The 17,904-nt window shown below is 31.8% G+C and overlaps 1 protein-coding gene across 1 annotated transcript in view; it reads right to left on the bottom strand.

The window, feature by feature from the left end:
* Positions 1 to 1,737: 1,737 nt before the first annotated feature.
* The window catches only part of ND-75 (NADH dehydrogenase (ubiquinone) 75 kDa subunit), a 37,158-nt gene continuing 20,991 nt past the window's right edge, over positions 1,738 to 17,904 (bottom strand). The window contains exons 7-10 of the mRNA XM_072537846.1: positions 16,153 to 16,425; positions 14,525 to 14,666; positions 8,877 to 9,187; positions 1,738 to 2,284 (exon numbers count right to left, since the gene is read on the bottom strand). Of these exons, the coding sequence (XP_072393947.1) occupies positions 2,132 to 2,284; positions 8,877 to 9,187; positions 14,525 to 14,666; positions 16,153 to 16,425 (879 nt within the window). The 3' untranslated portion in view covers positions 1,738 to 2,131. The remainder of the gene's footprint in view (positions 2,285 to 8,876; positions 9,188 to 14,524; positions 14,667 to 16,152; positions 16,426 to 17,904) is intronic.

Below are 17,904 nucleotides of genomic sequence, written 5' to 3'. Positions count from 1 at the left end.
GTACTAATTTATCCAAAGCAGCAGCCCTTTTGGATCATTTTTAAAAAATGCAGCAAGTCCTGATAACGTTTAAAAAAAATTACACTCTTTAATATGTTCCACCGATTGCTGTAAAACCAAATTGAGTCTATGCGCATAACAATGAACAAAAATTGCATCTTGGTACTTATCTTTAACCTGTTTTTGTAGGCAATTGTGTTACCCATTCATTACAGCCGCACCACCGTAAGTCTGTGCAATTAGTTTATTTCCACACTGAACAAAATTTGCTATAACGGTCCCGCTGAACGCTCTTCACTAACATTAACAAATTTCAAAAATCTTTCACAAACATCACCGTTGGGGCAAACATATCTAAATACAAAAAAGTTGTGAGTGGTTTGAAACATCAGTGCTTTCATCCAATATAACAGCTACAAAACTTGCTTCGGTAATTTCTGACTTAATTTCATCAATCATAAATGTAAATATGGCTTCAATAATATCGTTTTGTACATCACTTGAAACTCCCGAAAACGCAGTTGATGTTCCTAGATGTTGGTAAAATTATTGATCTTTTTTGGTAATTAATGTTAACAATTCCCTGTATTTGCCTCGATTGTCAGAGTCATCGTCCCAAAAATGACCCTGAAACGCTAATTCTTGTTTGACCAAAAAACATACGGCATCTATAAGTCTGCTAACTATATATCTATTTTTTTTTTCAATTTCATTAAGTTTAGCAATATTTGCTTTAAAAGCTTGGTTAAGAGAACTTTCGATTCTTGTTTTGCTAAACTAGATCAAATTGGCTACACATCTTACATGTAAAGGAGAAACTTCAAGTCTCCTTTTTAAAATTCAAAACTGTTTAAATCGTGGACTCCGCCGCTGGTCCACCCATTTTTTTCTGTAGAAAACAGAAAACATGGCCAACAATACAGTCTATTTTTCTTGCAACCACACAACTAAGAATTTTCACTGTACCAACTAATTTAAAAAATCGCACTGATTGTTTTAATCTCTTTTTTAAATTGTTTAAAATAGGTGTTGGTCTTTCATTTTCAATAATCTCCTTTTTTCTTCAAAATTATACAAGGAGAATGACTTTTCAAGTAGTTGATCGATTACGCAGCGACAGCGACATTCGTTCATGTTTAATTGCACGCAAACTGTATAATAGGTACTACTACTAACTCGTAGTCTGTCTACCTGTCTTTGATATACGTGTCGGCTATCGACAGACCAACACGTATATCCACAAACAAAAGTTATAACAACGTAACGTGTAACCCAGTCCCATAAACTTGTCAATATTTTCGTGCGTCTAGTTCTCTATTTATTGAGTTACTATTAACACATTTCTATTGGTAAAAAATATAAATGAAATTATTTCACACTAGTCATAAAATATTTACTTGCGAGATTTTTTTAACTGTTACCTACCAATGGTAACAATGGTTACATGGACGCTTTGACAGTGCCGGTTCCTTTCTTTTTTGTTTCAGTAATAACTCCTTAAGCTACATCTCTATCCATACTCTGTTAATTGCTTAAACGCTCAATATACCAAATAATGGTGTCCTTTTTCGAAGCTTATGTCATCTTTGGTCTTCCATCCTAAGATCAAAGTCCAACCCAACGATTGCGCTGCGAGTAAAATAAAAAAGGAACGGTTAGACGTAAAAACTAAAGTCAGATTATTAGAAATACCGGACTGGAAAAAGGATCGTTTCTGTAATTTAAAGAGAAATAAAATTGAATATTAAATTAACATTTTATTTACAGTTTGTTTAAATAAACAATAAAACACCCAAATTGAAGAGTATGCTGACAGCTGTAAAAAAAATTAAACAAAGATAATATTTCATTATCTCAAACTAAAATATTCAAACGAGTAAAATACTGACATATGACTTATTTACAGAGGTATTTCACTATCAAAAACTTATTTAACAAAACGACTCAACAACTTAAAGCTTGATGAAGAATTACTGAAACCACGTAAATTTTGATAAAATGTTAAATTTAAATAATTTCTATCTTTATAATATGTTTTATTGAACAGTTTAGCTGAGACATATAAAATTAATGAAGTTTCGAAGATTTTCTAAATAAAGTTCTTTAAATTTAATTATTCTACTTTATCACACTATTTATTTGACTGTTTTTGTTTCAATACAGCCTGCACACACTTTGCCATTGTTGGGGAGGCTCTACTGATCGCATCGGTCATGTAGTAATCTTTAAGCTCTTTAATTTTCACATCTACTGGTGAATTATGATCTAATTCTTTGTCGCTACTCTGTAAAAAAATACAATTGATTAAAACATATTAAAATATACAAAAAATAAAATTTCTAATTTTCACAAAGAAAGGGTATCCGCGGTTAAAATATTCAAAGTTTCCTCAATATCAGAATTATTTTTTTTTACATTCTATGTGATTAAAAAATAAGATTCAATGCAATTTTAGCTAGCCACCCTCTCCCCTAACCCAAAAACGTCATTCTTTCGTTTTTATTTACTATTATTATTCTTTTTTTGGTGGTGCAATCAATTTAAAAATTTCAAAAAATTCACACGCATAGTTGAGGCGTTTACAAAACGTCTATATTTTATAGACTCTTAGGTTCAGTGTGCAGCTGGTTCCTAAAAAAACTGGTACGACTCTTAGTAAGATTTGATCATTTTGAGCAGTGTATTTGATTGGTCTGACATTATATTATATTTATTATGACAGACCACTATACACAAATACCGGTATGCTACTCAAGGAACAGAAATGGGTACTCCGACGCGCATGACGTCACCTGCGAAGCAACAATACAGGTACTACGGTGTTCAAGATGTAAGATTCCCTGTCCCGGTAGATGTACTTGTGCATCGTGTGGTAGATGAATTGTTTTTACAAAGCCTCTTATTTCGATCTCTTTTTCTAGAGTTTAGTCTGTTTAGTTCAGTTTTTGTGTATTATCGACAAACATGCCGGGTTGTGCCGTAGCTAATTGTAAAAATTATAATAGGGTAACGAAAGCATCAGACAATGTCAAATTCTGTAGCAAACGCTATTAGTTAAACTAAAGAAAATGGACTTATGCCAAAAGATAGTTACTGGAAAGAAGCTGCTGTAATTGTTCAGATATTTAATGATTGGTTCGATATATTAAATTCTCGATGTAAGTTCGTTGCCAATTCTCCAACACGAAAGCATATGGTACAGGTTTAGATAAGCAGTCACGTCTACTGGATTAAATGTCAGAAATGGTCCATGCAATTCGAGTTGGTAAACATAAAGGACTTATTCCATTTTAAAAAGGGGATTGATTACTAATAGATATCTGAAAGAATTACTTCCTTACCTACAAGCAAAATTCAACGTTAACTATATTTTAACTTCGAGGTTGAATCAAGACGTGCTAGAGAATTTTTTTTCTTACATTCGAGGAATGGGTGGTGCAAATGATCATTCTTCGCCCTTGGATTTTAAATATAGATTAAAGTGGAATATTTTAGAAAAACATTCGGCGGCGATCTTTACAGAATGTCGCAATACTATTCAAACTAATGAATCCTGCGTAAGTAACAAGCTCGATAAAAATTCCTCAATTGCCAAGCGATATTTCGGCGTCAGAAGATATTTGTTTAACAAAAAAAAAATGCTGTCTAATTTGGTAGAAACAACTGAAGGTTCGAAAGAATCTCAGTCCGAAGAGGACAAAATGCTTTAAAATACATTTATAGAAGCTCACTACTCGGAGGAGGACCATATAATCGACGATAACATTTTGAAAGTCGCAGACAATTATAAGGTAAAAGAAAAAATTCATCGGGAGTCTTTACAGTATGTTGCTGTTCTTGTTGCATACAAGTTCAAAATATAGTTTAGGAAACCCTACAACTTATGAGACACATATGGAACCAGAACTACAGACAATCTCTAGAGGTTTTCTTTTGTACCCAAACGAAGAATTGTGGGAAGCTACACTAAAAATGGAATCATTGTTTTGTAGCTCTTTATCAAAAACACCTAAATTCTTTCAACAGCTGGCACAGAAAACTTTAGCTCAGCTTGAGAATACCACGATACCATTTGAGGTACTCCTATGTCTCAGTAGGACACGCACATAATAAGATTAAGAGAAATGAACAGAGAGATTAGTTTCAGTAACTATCAAAGAAAACTTGACAAAAAAATGTCAAAGTTTGTTAAATTTAAGAAATACAATTTAATAATGTAGTATAAAATATTCAATAAATTTTTATTATGAATTGTTGGCCGGATTCATTACTGGAACATTGTAAATGAAGATAATGTTGGAAAATGCAAGTCAAAGTTCGAAGATATTTTGTGACACATTCATTTAAAACAATTTTCTCTAATTTTAAATGTTCAGGTAACACATTCATTTAAAAGAATTTTCTCTAATTTTAAATGTTAATTAAGTTATTCAGAAAGTGTTTTTAATATTTGGCCATTCTACATACTTTGTTCAAAATACACGATTTTGGAAATATTCCAGTAATGAATCCGACCATCGAAATATGACAATGTATAAAATATAATTAATTTTTATGCTTATTAATTGAAAAGACATTATTATGTTCCTACATTAATATAAATAGGTATACACACTTTACGTAGCGACACGTCGAAAAAAGTTTTTTTATTTTTCAATAATTAGAAAACCTATACCCAAGAAAAAATAAAAACATTGTAAACTACACATCTAATAATATAAAGTGCCAAATATTCATGCTTATATGTATATATTTGATTGCCTATATATTTGATATTTACAGGGCAAACGTTAGTGTTCTAATAGAAACTTTGTTTGCAGGTGACGTTACACAGTGCGGGAGAGATAGAGCTAGCGTGCGCAATAGCATACCGGTATTTGTGTATCGTAATGACAGACAAATAATAAAATAAACAAACAATTGATTACATAAATGTTAATTCATAAATTGTGATAATTATTAAGGTCTAAATTTTGATATTATTTTCCATTCCTGAATTTTATAAAGAGTATATAAATGATAGTTTTTACATAAAATAGAGTTGTTGTTATTATTTTTATTATTATTAAAAAATAAAACAAACGACTTAACTCAACAATATATTAAAGCAAGAATTGTAACCAAATTAAAAGACAACTGGGCACTATCAGAGGCAGTAAAACATTTTAACATAAGCAGAACCACAGTTTTTCTATTAATAAAAAATGGAGAGAACAAGAAACTCTCGAAAGAAAGTGAGGGTCTGGAAGACCAAAACTATACTAAATTTAGGTATGTAAAAATAAAATTAATATTTTGTAATATCTCCATCAGCATTGTTAACAGCTTGTAGTCTTCGGTCCATCTGTGTGAAAGGGACTACGAAATTGCCTTCTTCAGAGAGCTCTTCCCAAATCTGTTGTATACCGTGCCACAGCCCTTCAGCATTTTAAGGCATAAAATTACGCCGATACAACCGTTTTATAATAACCCCCACACATTCTCGATTGGGTTTAAATCTGGACTGTAGCTAGGCGATGGTAAGGTTTCGATGTTGTTATTCTGGAGCTAATGTTTTATTATATTTGCAGTGTGAACAGGACAATTATCTTGACAATTATCCAGAAAATTATTTTCTGGATACAACTGTTCTACACTGGGAAAAATGATGTTTTCTAGAATATTCAGATAAGTCTGCCCAACAAACCTGCCATAAATACGCCATACCATTCCCATTCCTCTAGATGAAATCCATCCCCATACATTGGAGCTAAAATGACCAGCTGCTCGATATCTATCAACATATAGAGGATTAAATCTATTATTATCTGGTCTATACACCCCAATTTTGCACTTTTTAAAAGATTGAAAATTTTTCTCGTCTGTAAATATTACCCTGTCAAAAAACCTTCATGATTTTGTAGCGATGGTTTAAAGCAAATATAAGTCTTGATTGATTCTGTTATTGTGTAAGAGCTTGTTTTTTTGCTTTAATTCTGCGACAAGTTGTTGTCTTTCTTCCCGGAAATTGTGACATAATTCTTGCAGTATTCGCATCTTCAAAAGGATTCCCTTCTAATCTCTCCAAAAGGGTACGATCTTCACGAGCGGTAGACATTTTTGGTCTTCCAGAACCCTTTCTTTCGAGAGTTTCTTGTTCTCCCCATCTATTATTAATATTAAAAACTGTTGTTCTGCTTACGTTAAAATGGTTTGCTACGGCAGATATTAAATAAACCATCTTCTAATTTCGTTACAATTCTTGTTTTTAGTTCTTTGCTAGCATGTGGAGCCATTTTTTTTTAGGTTAAACAGAATAAGTTATCTGACAAATTTTAAGATTTGGTAGTGATAGTGACAGTATGTAAATAATAAGTATTTATTCTTCAAAATACACTGTTTAATTTTCTACAAAAAATATATTTCTGACTGGTTTCCAGGTTTTCCCGTAAGGTGCGCAACTTTTGAAAACCCGAAAAACGTTTTTTGAATGGTTTTTGGGAATTTTCACCCTTTTATAGACTCCAAAGTAGATCAAATAAAGTGTTTCATAGGTTATATATAATTTGAAGTAACTGAGTTCTTTAAGGCGTTCAAAAATTAGGCAATATTAGCATAAAAACATGTTTTTTTTTTCAGGGTTTTTGCGGCGTTAATCATGGTTTTTGAGATTTATACAACCTGAATCAATGCGTCTCCATTTCATATTCAAAAAATATATGAGAAATAGTATTTTCAGGCCTCAAAGAAGCTAATACAACCATAGTTTATGCGAAAAACCAGGTTTTCATGGGGTTTTTACTGGATTCACTCAACTTTTTGAAGCGAAGCTTCTATACTGGCGTTGTATTACTTTTTTTTTCTACAGGAAAATTCTGAGACAAGCGTCACGGAACTAACACTACAAGATGGCTTCGTCACGGGTAGCGTCATAGAATAGCGTTTCTTAACATCGATTCACTACTCTCGACCAATTCGTTTCTAGTCATCATATATACTGTATACAAATTTAAATAAAAAACTGCATGACATAGACATTAAATGAGAAGTAAAAAATTAAAAGACCATCGGTCAATAAAAGATTCGATTCGTAACGATTGTCAAAATTTAAAAGTCATAAATGTCATCCAATTAATAACAATATTGAATTATCTGTTTAAATTTTTATAATAATTCTCGTTTTGAAATTATTTCATATAAATACAATTATTATTTTTAAACATATTATTTAGTTTATATAATAATTAAATTTACTATCAAATGTTATTATTAATAGTTGGTCTAAATTTGACAGTTTTGTCGAAAGTAAATAATGTATGCTTTGTTAATACGTTAAATATACGAATTTTAAATATATTATTTAAATTAAAAAAAATTAATATATCTTGTTATTTTTAAACATCTTATTTAGTTTATATAATAATTAAATTTACTATCAAATGATATTTATTTATATTTCCATAATTTCATATACTTATAAAAAATGTTGGATTTTTACAATTATCAGTTGGACTATTGTATTAAAGTACGATAAAAAGAATAATTAGTAAAACATTTTCATATTTTATACAGTTACAGCAGAAGAGTCCATTTGTGTACCTAACGAGGGGATGGCCGTGAACAGCTAGAAATTATTTGATTTGAAGTAAATCGCGGCACATTAACAACAAAACCTATAAATTTTAATTGCATTATGAGCCAAACGTAGATAGTTTGGAAAGTATTAAACGATACTGCTGTAGTTGCGCAAACGGCAATTGAACCATAGAGCGATTGATTCAGGTTGTGTCGACTTCAAAAAATCTGATTATCCCTGCAAAAACTCGTAAAAACCCTTGAAAACCCTGAAAAACATGTTTTTTTTTGGGGCTTAAAGACGCGTCGCCCAATTTTTGAAGGTCCTAAAGAGTTACTTCAAATTATATATAACCTATAAAAAACCTTGATTGATCTATTTTGAAGTCTATAAAATGGAGAAAACCCCCAAAAACCACTAAAAACCAGTTTTTCAGGTTATTGAAAGTAGCGCACCTTACGGATAAATCTAGAAAAAGTAAGAAATAATATTTTTTGATAAAATAAAAAAAATAGACCTGCAGCCATCTGCAAAAAAAAGTTATACACGTTTTTCGAAAAAATAAAATGCATTTTTAGGTTATGTCCCCTAAATAACAAAAAATTCGCTCAGCAACAAATTTGATAGGGACAAAAAATATTAAATCTATCCACTTCATTGAAGAAACTAATGAACTAGGGAGTTCAAAACAACCTTCAAATCAAGAATTAATGTCTGTAAACCTTTCATAAATCTTAATGGTTTTTATGTGTCAAGGGACGCTTAACACGCTAGTTGCCATATGTTCTGCCGGATTTCAACTGTCATATCTCTAATCCGAAACAATATATATGGCGTATTATGAAAATGATGTTTTCATTTGTTTTTTTTTTTAAGTTTAAACCACCATAAACATGTCAGTCTGCCCTGCGTTGTTTATAGTCTCAGGCCAGCACCGAAATAATTCATTACAAGTAGCCCTAGTTCCCAGCTGCAAAAAATATATGAATCAGCATTCTACGACTTACGGGAAAGTCTTCCTGGCTCTGAATATCACGATGTGCATTGAATAACATACGACGCCAACTTCCCAAAATAATATTTGTTCTATAGAACTACAGTATTGATAAAAAAGGAACTTCGTCAACTGTTCGAACACCGACATGTTTTGACTTTAGTGTCCACATATTTTGAAATTATTTCAAAATAAAAATTCTGTTAACTTTCAAAACTTATTCATCTTCTTTTACAATAAACATGTAAACATACCTATGTAAATCTGGAAACTATGGAAGGTGTCATGAAATATATAAAAATTTGTATACTGTACACAATATCTTACCTTAGCTAATTCTGCGGCTTGTTTAAAGTAATTAGCTTCTTCTGCAGATCCGTAACGGGTAAGGTGTGGTGCAACCTCATCTAGTCTATCTCTAATTTCACTTAAGTTATCGTATGGCAATTTAACACCCAAAATTTCAGACAAAGCTCTTATTATCTTCCAGTCTTCTCTTGCCCTACCAGGTGGTGTAACAGCTACCAAAGTTTGTTGAGCTCTACCTTCAGTGTTTACATAAGTGGCTTGTTTTTCGGTATAAGCAGCACCAGGCAAAATAGCGTCAGCTATGCTGGCTCCTTGGTCACCGTGATGACCTAAAAAAATTTTTATTAACATTCAATTTTGTTAAAATAAATTTAAATTATAGAGAACACTGCTATTTATGAATAGCAGATAACAGGTAACAAAAAATATTCTGAATTAACTCTATTGTAATTTTATATATTATACAGGGTGTCTATCTGAATTGATGTCCATCTTTTCTGAATATGTATCGGCGGACTAAAACATATGAAATCGTAAGGATAAAAATTTCGCGTTTTGTCCTTGTTTACAGAGATATTGATAAAAAACAAAGATCTAAAATTCAGTCTTCAAGAAACATCTTTTTTCGTCAACTATGTGCTAAATGCGAAGAACATAGTTAAAGTCCATCCACTAGATCTTTGCACAATCATGACATTATTCACAAATTATTTCTTATGTAGCGTTTCTTTCCTACCTACAGAAACTAAATCAATGAACTTGAGCCGCCTGTCCATACACAACAGTATACACCGAACATAGACACCTATAGGACGATGGAAGGTGATTAATTCACTTACTGGCACTTGTAAGTTTTGCTTTGACAGCGTTTTTAGTGTGTATATAAATTATTTTCGTGTCATTTAAATATTCAATTCTTTTTCGTACTTTGAATGAATATACTTATTTTATAACAAACAGTGGTTATAACGACTAACTGTTACTTTCGTGTTCGATTTATTAGGGTAAAAATTTATTTATTGGCTGATGACGAAAAGTATATTCAAAGAATATAGACGCTAAGCGTCTATATTCTTTGATAGACTATTTATTTCAACCTCTAAATTGACATTTAGTTATTATGAAATATTTTTTAAGGGTTTTTATTTGTAGAGTATGCATGCTAAATGATTGAATGCATTCCCACGCACAACTTGTGTTAAATGTGTTTCGAATTAGAAAATGAGTATTTCGAATGGAGTCATTTTCATCTGTTCAACAGGTAACATATTAAAATGTATGTTCGTTTATCAAAATATCATTTAAAAATTCTTTATTTAAGAGAGTACATTAAAAATATCACTACGATCATCAGTATGTACAATTATAAAAAGGAAAAATAAAGGAAAAATAATAATATTCTTTAAAAGCCAGGCAAAAGTATACGAAATGTAACAACAAACCAAAAGGTGCTTTTTAATCAATTCTCTATATAAATGTATGTTCTAAAAAAGATTGATGAAAGTAGTTTGAAGAAATTTGTGCTGAATACATTGATTGATATCACAGGCCATTAAAAAAAAAGATTTATAAAACTTTTCTTACAAATTTATGTGAATCCTATGTATTTTGTGGTGCTATCTGAAATTAGATTTTGCGTATCACCCACAGTTTTCACACAATATGACACTGGTTATTCTACATTATAATAATTTGAAAAAGACAAAATACCGAAATACATTAAAATGATACATTATTAGAATAATACCTTTTATCTAATTCTTATCTTGTAATAGTATAGGTATGTACAATCATTTCAGGAGTCAATGCTTTTGTATTTTCTTTCCCTTTTTTCTGTAAAACTTCTTAAGTAGCTTTTTCTCCTAGACGAGGCACCCTGTTGTCCCGGATGAAGTGACCAACAGTAATCACCCATCATGTTGGAGTTTCAACATCCCTGGTATCGTTTCTCCATCACCTTGATATCCTCGTTTTTCGCCCAGATTATCAGGAAAACAGTCAAGATGGTTACGCAAAAAGTGGATTTTGAGACTCATTAGACATCCCAAATCTTTAACATTACCTAAAAACTTGGTTACAACTTTTTTAAATGCAATCCAAGCCTATTTTTCCTTAGTACTAATCTTGGTTTCAAAGGTGGAGTCAAACATAATTTTACGAATATCTGTTCCAACAAAAACACCTTCTTTCAATTTGGCTTCTGATAGATAGGGAAACTTTCCACTCAAGTACTTGAAACGTTCTCCATCTTTACCAATATCATGACAGTAGACCAAATCCCCTTCCTGTCTAAAAACTGAGCAAACTGTTGATCTCTGTACCTGTATTTGTAAATAGATGTACTATCCGTTTCAAGATAATTCGGATGAAATTCCCTAGATTAAGAGAGTTGGCCGATACCAAGCACAAAATGACTGAAGTCCCTTAATGCCGTAACGAATAGTCACCCTTAGTCTCTCGTTAGATTAGGTTCAATTTTAAATTCTATTCAAAATTTAAAAGTACTTTACTAAATGATACAAAGTATGTAGCCAGGTACGTATTTCAATTTTGATTTGTTAACGATTGATAAATAAAATTTTAAGCATAATTTTGTGTACCTATTTAAATTTAATCAGTTAATTGCATTTGTACTTGGAATTCAGTATCACAAATTTCTAGATACGTAAAGCCAGTGTTTATGAGAGATTAGAAAATTTCTTGGAATTTTATTCGGGTAAAAGGATAATGTTTACTTAATATCAAATTATCACTAAATGGGCTTATGTGAGAAGAAAGTTTATTTGAAAAGAACTTCATTTTCCTTTTGTCGTTCATTTAGAACAGAAGTCAATGTAATAACTATAAATATGAGTGATATAGAAATTATTAGTGACGATGTCCTGTACATTCAAGTCACTATTTCAGGAAGTGAAGACGAGTCTGAACCCGAAAAACGTTCTGGTTATATTCATCTCACAAACGATGCAAAGCAAATCGTGGTTAACGTTTACAACAGTAAGTACTGCGAAACTAAAAATAAAATTCTGAGTTTTCTCTTCATTTAGCTTCAGCCCATTATGTAAAAACCAGTTTTTTGCTTTCTGGGTATCACTATCTATTTTAATTTTTAAATTATGCTGATTAATATCAGTAGTAATGAGAGTTGTATCATCTGCGAAGCAAACACATTTTATATGAAAAGTATAGTGAAATAAATCGTTCTCAGATAAATAAGAAACAAAGTGGGTCCTAATATCGAACCTTGAAGTACCCCATATTCCACAAAACAAAACTTAGAATAGCTTTTATTAAGAAAATCTGCCTGTTTTCTATTTGTTAGGTATGATCTAAATATATTATGAGTGATTCCCCTAATACCGTATGTATGCAATTTTTCTAACAGTAATTCATGCGAAACACAGTCAAAAGCTTTGGATAAGTCACACAATGTCAAAGACGCAAAATGACCTTCCTCCAAGTCATCAACTATATCTCACAATTTTCTGTATAGCTAGTGTAGTGCTACACTTTTTTCTAAAGCCATATTGATTACAGTGAAGTATTTTCTGTTTTTCTAGATATTCTATCAAACGAACATTTAGAATACTCGCAAAAATTTTGCGGAAAATGGGAATGATTGAGATGGGACGATAATTTCCAATTTCGTCTAAAGTTCCCTTTTTGAACACTGGTAGCACTTGTTACGTTTAATACACCTGGAAAAATCCCTTCAGTAATACAATTATTATCGCTGCATTGGGTTGGTCCAAATATCTTCCTTAGTATTTTGCGCTCAAATATTCTCAGTTGATTTTCATCAGTGGTTGAGAGGGTCCACGTTTCACATCCATATGTGACCACTGGTATCTAACTTTAGAAGCTGTTGTTAGAAAACTTGATATAAACGGCTGTATTAATACAAGATCAATGCAAATATGCGCATATGCGGATGATGTTGCCATAATAAGCCGCAACAAAAGGGTATTAAGCGAAAAAGTTATAGAACTGAAACGAGATGCTGCTACGTTTGGTCTATATATAAATGAAAGCAAAACAAAATATATGGAGTGCACAAAATCGAATGAACATGAGAATCTGAAGGTAGACAACCATACCTACAAATATGCCTCCACTTTTCCCTACCTAGGCTCAATAATAAATGACAACATCAGTCAAGAAATACAAGCACGGATTCTTAGCGATAATAAGTGCTTTTATGCATACAAAGACTTAATGAAAAGTAAGTTACTGAATCGTAAGTCTAAGCTTAGAATCTACAAAACAGTAATTAGACCAGTGGTCACATATGGATGTGAAATGTGGACCATCTCAACCACTGATGAAAATCAACTGAGAATATTTGAGCGCAAAATACTAAGGAAGATATTTGGACCAACCCAATGCAGCGATGGTTCGTGGAGAATTAAAATGAACCACGAGCTGGATGAACTAATGCAGAGCGCAGATATTATCAGATTTGTAAAGTCACAAAAACTAAACTGGCTTGGCCACCTATAAAGAATGCCAGATAATCGAGCTGAAAAGTAGTCCAGAGATGGAAGCCCCAAAGAAACAGAACAAGAGGAAGGCCCCTTAAAAGATGGATAGACGACGTAGAGAGGGATCTTAAAACCATGAACATCAGGCAGTGGCGAAGGAAAGTATCCGACAGGGGAGAATTGAAGAACATTGTTAAGCAGGCCAAGACTAACAAAGGGTTGTAGCGCTGTTAGAAGAAGAAGAAGAAGAATACAATTATTATAAAGTATAATTGGTCAATAATTTTATCGATTGTTTCCACAATTATTTTTTTGTTTAAGAAATAAAAATCCGGGCAGTGTGAATTTTTCAATCTCTGCAAAACATTCCTTATTTCAGTATCACTAACAGGTATTAAAAATAAAGAGTTGCAAGAAGAGTGTACATCTTTCAAAAAATCTATGGCTACATTTCCATTTGTAGAATTAAAAGAACTTATAATATGTTTAGCTACTGAAGTAAAGTGATTATTGAAATCGTTTGATGTAATCGTGCTTGAACAGACATTTTTATTTTGAAATTTATTTCTGTGATAATTTATAACTTTCCAACTGTCACAAGACATATTTTCTGAATTGGAAAAGAAATTCTCATAAGCCAGTTTTTTCTTTAAAGATATCGTTGATTTATAGTGCTTCTTAAACTTTTTATACTCACTATATTCCTTTGTAACTTTGACTGTGGAAAGATTTTTTCGCATTACTATTAGTTCATCATCAAACCAAGAAATTGGAGCTTTACTATGAGTTTGTGATTTTTTTATTGGAAAATTAATTTCAGTTAACTTTACATACATTTCGGTAATAAATTAAGCTAATTCTGTTGCTGTTTTGAGAGAAACAGATTTTATTATCGCTAAAAATATTACAAATATTGTGATGAGTGGAAAAGAGAATAAAAGAAAAAGACAGTTAAGACTGTTTTGCCTTGCAATTTATAGAAGGCACAGATTACAGCAAATATCTGAATTTTGGTTTTGCCAATAGAAATATTAGCATTTCTACTTTGAGGAAAAGAGAATGTGTATATAATTGATGAGCTACTAAGAGAACACGGCTTTGAAGTGTTGAGACTACCTCCTTATCACTGCGAATTTAACGCCATTGAATTAATTTGGGAAAACTGAAAGTTAAATTACAACTTACCTTGGTAAATAACGAAGCAATCGTTTGGTAAGTCTGACTTATCAATGGCGCCGTTATCTGCTCCTAAAAGAAACAGTACTTTGACGTTTGCCTCTCGAATCTTATCAACGCCCGGGGTGTAACCAATATCTAAAGCAGCAACCTATAAGGAGAAGAAAAATATACTGAATTGTATGATATATAACTAATGATTAAAATAAAGTTGTAAATTTAGCAAACTGGAAAAATAAAAGGGTTTTCTAGGAAATAAGAAAATTTAATGGGTGTATTTTACAAAAATATTGGTACTACAGACTCATAAGAGGTCTATATTACGCTTTTTTCTGTTTGATTATTATAATCGATCGTGTTTTCATTTTGTATGTCATATATCCATCTAATCTGTTACAAGTTATATGAGGAGGTAAGATGCAAACAGCTTAAGTCACACAAAAATCAAAGTTGAGTTAGATGTGCCAATGCATTGTTCTGTTGTAGTCAAAGTGGTTTATTTTATCTGATTAATTCAAAAAAATGATTACCAATGGTAAAAGAATGTTAAAAATCACCTTTACATGCAAAAAAACTTATTTCCACTATACTGGTCCATGCTAACCAGCTTATTTCCAACCAACCAATAGGAACTTTGCAACTGCCACTCAACTGGCCCAGCGAGTCTTACAAATTTGAGGTTATGTGAGAGTTTATTGTCAAAGTATTTAGAAACAATTAGTAATTACTTTATTATTTAAAGGATAATGTATGGGGCAGATGAAAGTGTAAGTGTTGGTGAAGGAAATGAAGGGACTAGAAAGAGAAGAGTTACACAAAGAAAGAAAAAGTGAACTAATTACCAGGAATGTAGCGTAGCTCCTAAAAGAGCCCTGGTTTTTGTACCGTTTAAGCAGAAAAATAAATGTTTCACGTGCGTCAAAATAAGGCCTATTTACATCAACGCTTTCAAAGAAGAGTTATATACAGTTTCAGACACGAAAAGACAAGACAACATAATTGCCAGTCTGATTCATACAACACAAATCAAAAGACATAGGTCTAGCGAGATACGAGATATCACATGACAGTATGGATGATAATAGCCACACTATATGATAAATTTACGACATAGCAAATAAAAAAGGAGGATATAACGAATATATTAAGATATAAAAAGCAAACAAGGTGACTACCAAAAGGGCACTACACAGTATTTTCTTTATTAATGAATGTATAGCGACGTACGAGATGCCATTAAGCATTATGGATAAAAATAGATTTACTATACGACAAATTTTGATGTATTGACTTAAATAAGGTCTCTGGCTGAGTCTAAAATAAAGAACTGATCGAATCATAACATGCGACATAGCAAATGGAAGGGGAGGAAATAACGAATATATTAAGTTATCAATCAGTTTTTAGTTGTAGAATCGGGCCACATTCTAGTATTATATACTCTATAATTAAATATATAAAATGTTATAATAATTACAGTACATTTTTTTTATTTGAATCTGGTCCACCTACACATTCTAAATTTAATATATTATGGCCCTCTGCAAAATCGAGTTTGACACCTCTGGTCTATATTCACATCAAAAAGTAAGATTTTATTCTAAGATTAATTTTAACATCATTAAAAAATATTTTACCTGACTTGCAACTTTATGTAAAACATTCAAAACTTTCCAGTCTTTGTTTCCGCTGGCTGTGCTAGCAGCTAATGTTTGTGCTGCAGAAAGTATAGCACCGCCGTCTTTTCTTTCCAAGGTTTCCGATCCAATAATGATTAGAGGTCTTTTGGCAGCTTGTAACTTTTTGCTGAAAGGATGTTGTCCGGAAACAATTAGTTGTAGGATTTTAGGATCGTCGCCAAGATCTTCGTGTTCATAGGTTAGGTCGATTTTCGGTCCGATCGAAGCTACCTAAAAATAAAAAAACATAAATGTGTCTTAAGAATGTGGTTATTAGGTTCACATTGTAGCATTTGTATTTTCTTTCGTATGTATTAAAAATCACCCTGTATGTTAAAACACCGAAAAAGTATTTTCAATCCTTTTGCATCGCTGGAGTTGATAATGAACACATTTTAAAGTTTGTTTATATAATACAGATGGGTATTTCTTTGATCGAGAGCCGCTTATATTTTGCGCGTCAAATAAACAGAAATTTTTCCGTTTACATTTGGTTTATACCGAGTTGGGTGAACAATTCTTAAAGATTATGAGATCACTCTCGGTGAAGCCGCTGTTAAAAGCGTTTAGTTTTATTGGAGTCCGAATTTTTCTTCTAATTAGTAGTGTTTTTTCGTTTTTCGTCTTTTGTTATGGGAAAATGTGTAGTGTGGTGGCAGTTAAATGTGGAATTTAAGTGAGGTTGGTTTAAGATCTCGACGGGAAAATAGCACTGGGGTGTAATATTCAAAAGGTCGGCAGATTTTGTTTGTGGAACAAAGGCAATGTGGCAAGTTTTGCTAAATTATGTGTTGTATTATGTCCTAAATGGAAGATTTGTAAGATGTTACAACGATATAAGGGGTCCTCATGTTTTCGAGAGGTTTTGAAAAGTCAAGCTTTGAAGATTGCAGTTAATTAACCCGAAGCCCGACGATCCAGCCCAACTTCAACAGAGAATCGTCTATTTGTTTGTCCCTGGTCATTCCAGACCATTTTGCAGCGTGTGAGACGCATTTGTGTCGTTTTGCAGTGTTTTGAGTCCAGTTCTAGCCCCAAAAACTTTTAAAGGAGATACAATAGTCAGTGAAATCAGGTACTTTTTTGTTAATTTTTTTTTTAAGTAAAAATAGATATTTTTCATCAATAATTGTTTTCATGACAAGTTAAAAAATTGTAATAAATAAAATTATAAATATTAGGGATTGGCTAACTGTCATATTAATTATTTTTATAAAGTTTTAAAATTTAATCTTGACATATGACAGTTAGCATTATTTTCGTTTGACATTTGGTACATACCTAACCATAAATTTTGAATTTGTTTTGTTATTAAAAAGGTTGACCTTAATTGCTGCATTGAAAGATCTAGATGATTTCAATTTATTAATAATTTAAGTTCTTATAGTGTCGTCAACATCTAGAGTTGTAAACCGATAGCACCATTGTAAGTCGTTTTTTTTTGTATTTTATTATTATTTGTATTTGTAACTGTTTGTGACTGATGGTGAGATAATAATAAATATGTAATGTTTCTCCCTAAACCAAGAGTATTATTTCCTTTAAAAAGAGTCTAACCCTTTTGATGTATTTTTTTAGGAAAGACAAGCCTATCTTTTCATCCAGCAGGAAGATCCTTGTAAGCGGCGTCCGATTTAAATAGCTTAGGAACCTTCTTGTGTTGTGTTGTTCAGGAAATCCATGTAAGTACCTTTTTGATTCACTTTTTGT

Source organism: Diabrotica undecimpunctata, chromosome 7, assembly GCF_040954645.1.
Source record: "Diabrotica undecimpunctata isolate CICGRU chromosome 7, icDiaUnde3, whole genome shotgun sequence".
Taxonomy (NCBI): domain Eukaryota; kingdom Metazoa; phylum Arthropoda; class Insecta; order Coleoptera; family Chrysomelidae; genus Diabrotica; species Diabrotica undecimpunctata.
Note: the sequence above shows the minus strand (reverse complement) of the source record. Positions and strands in the feature narration are given on the sequence as shown.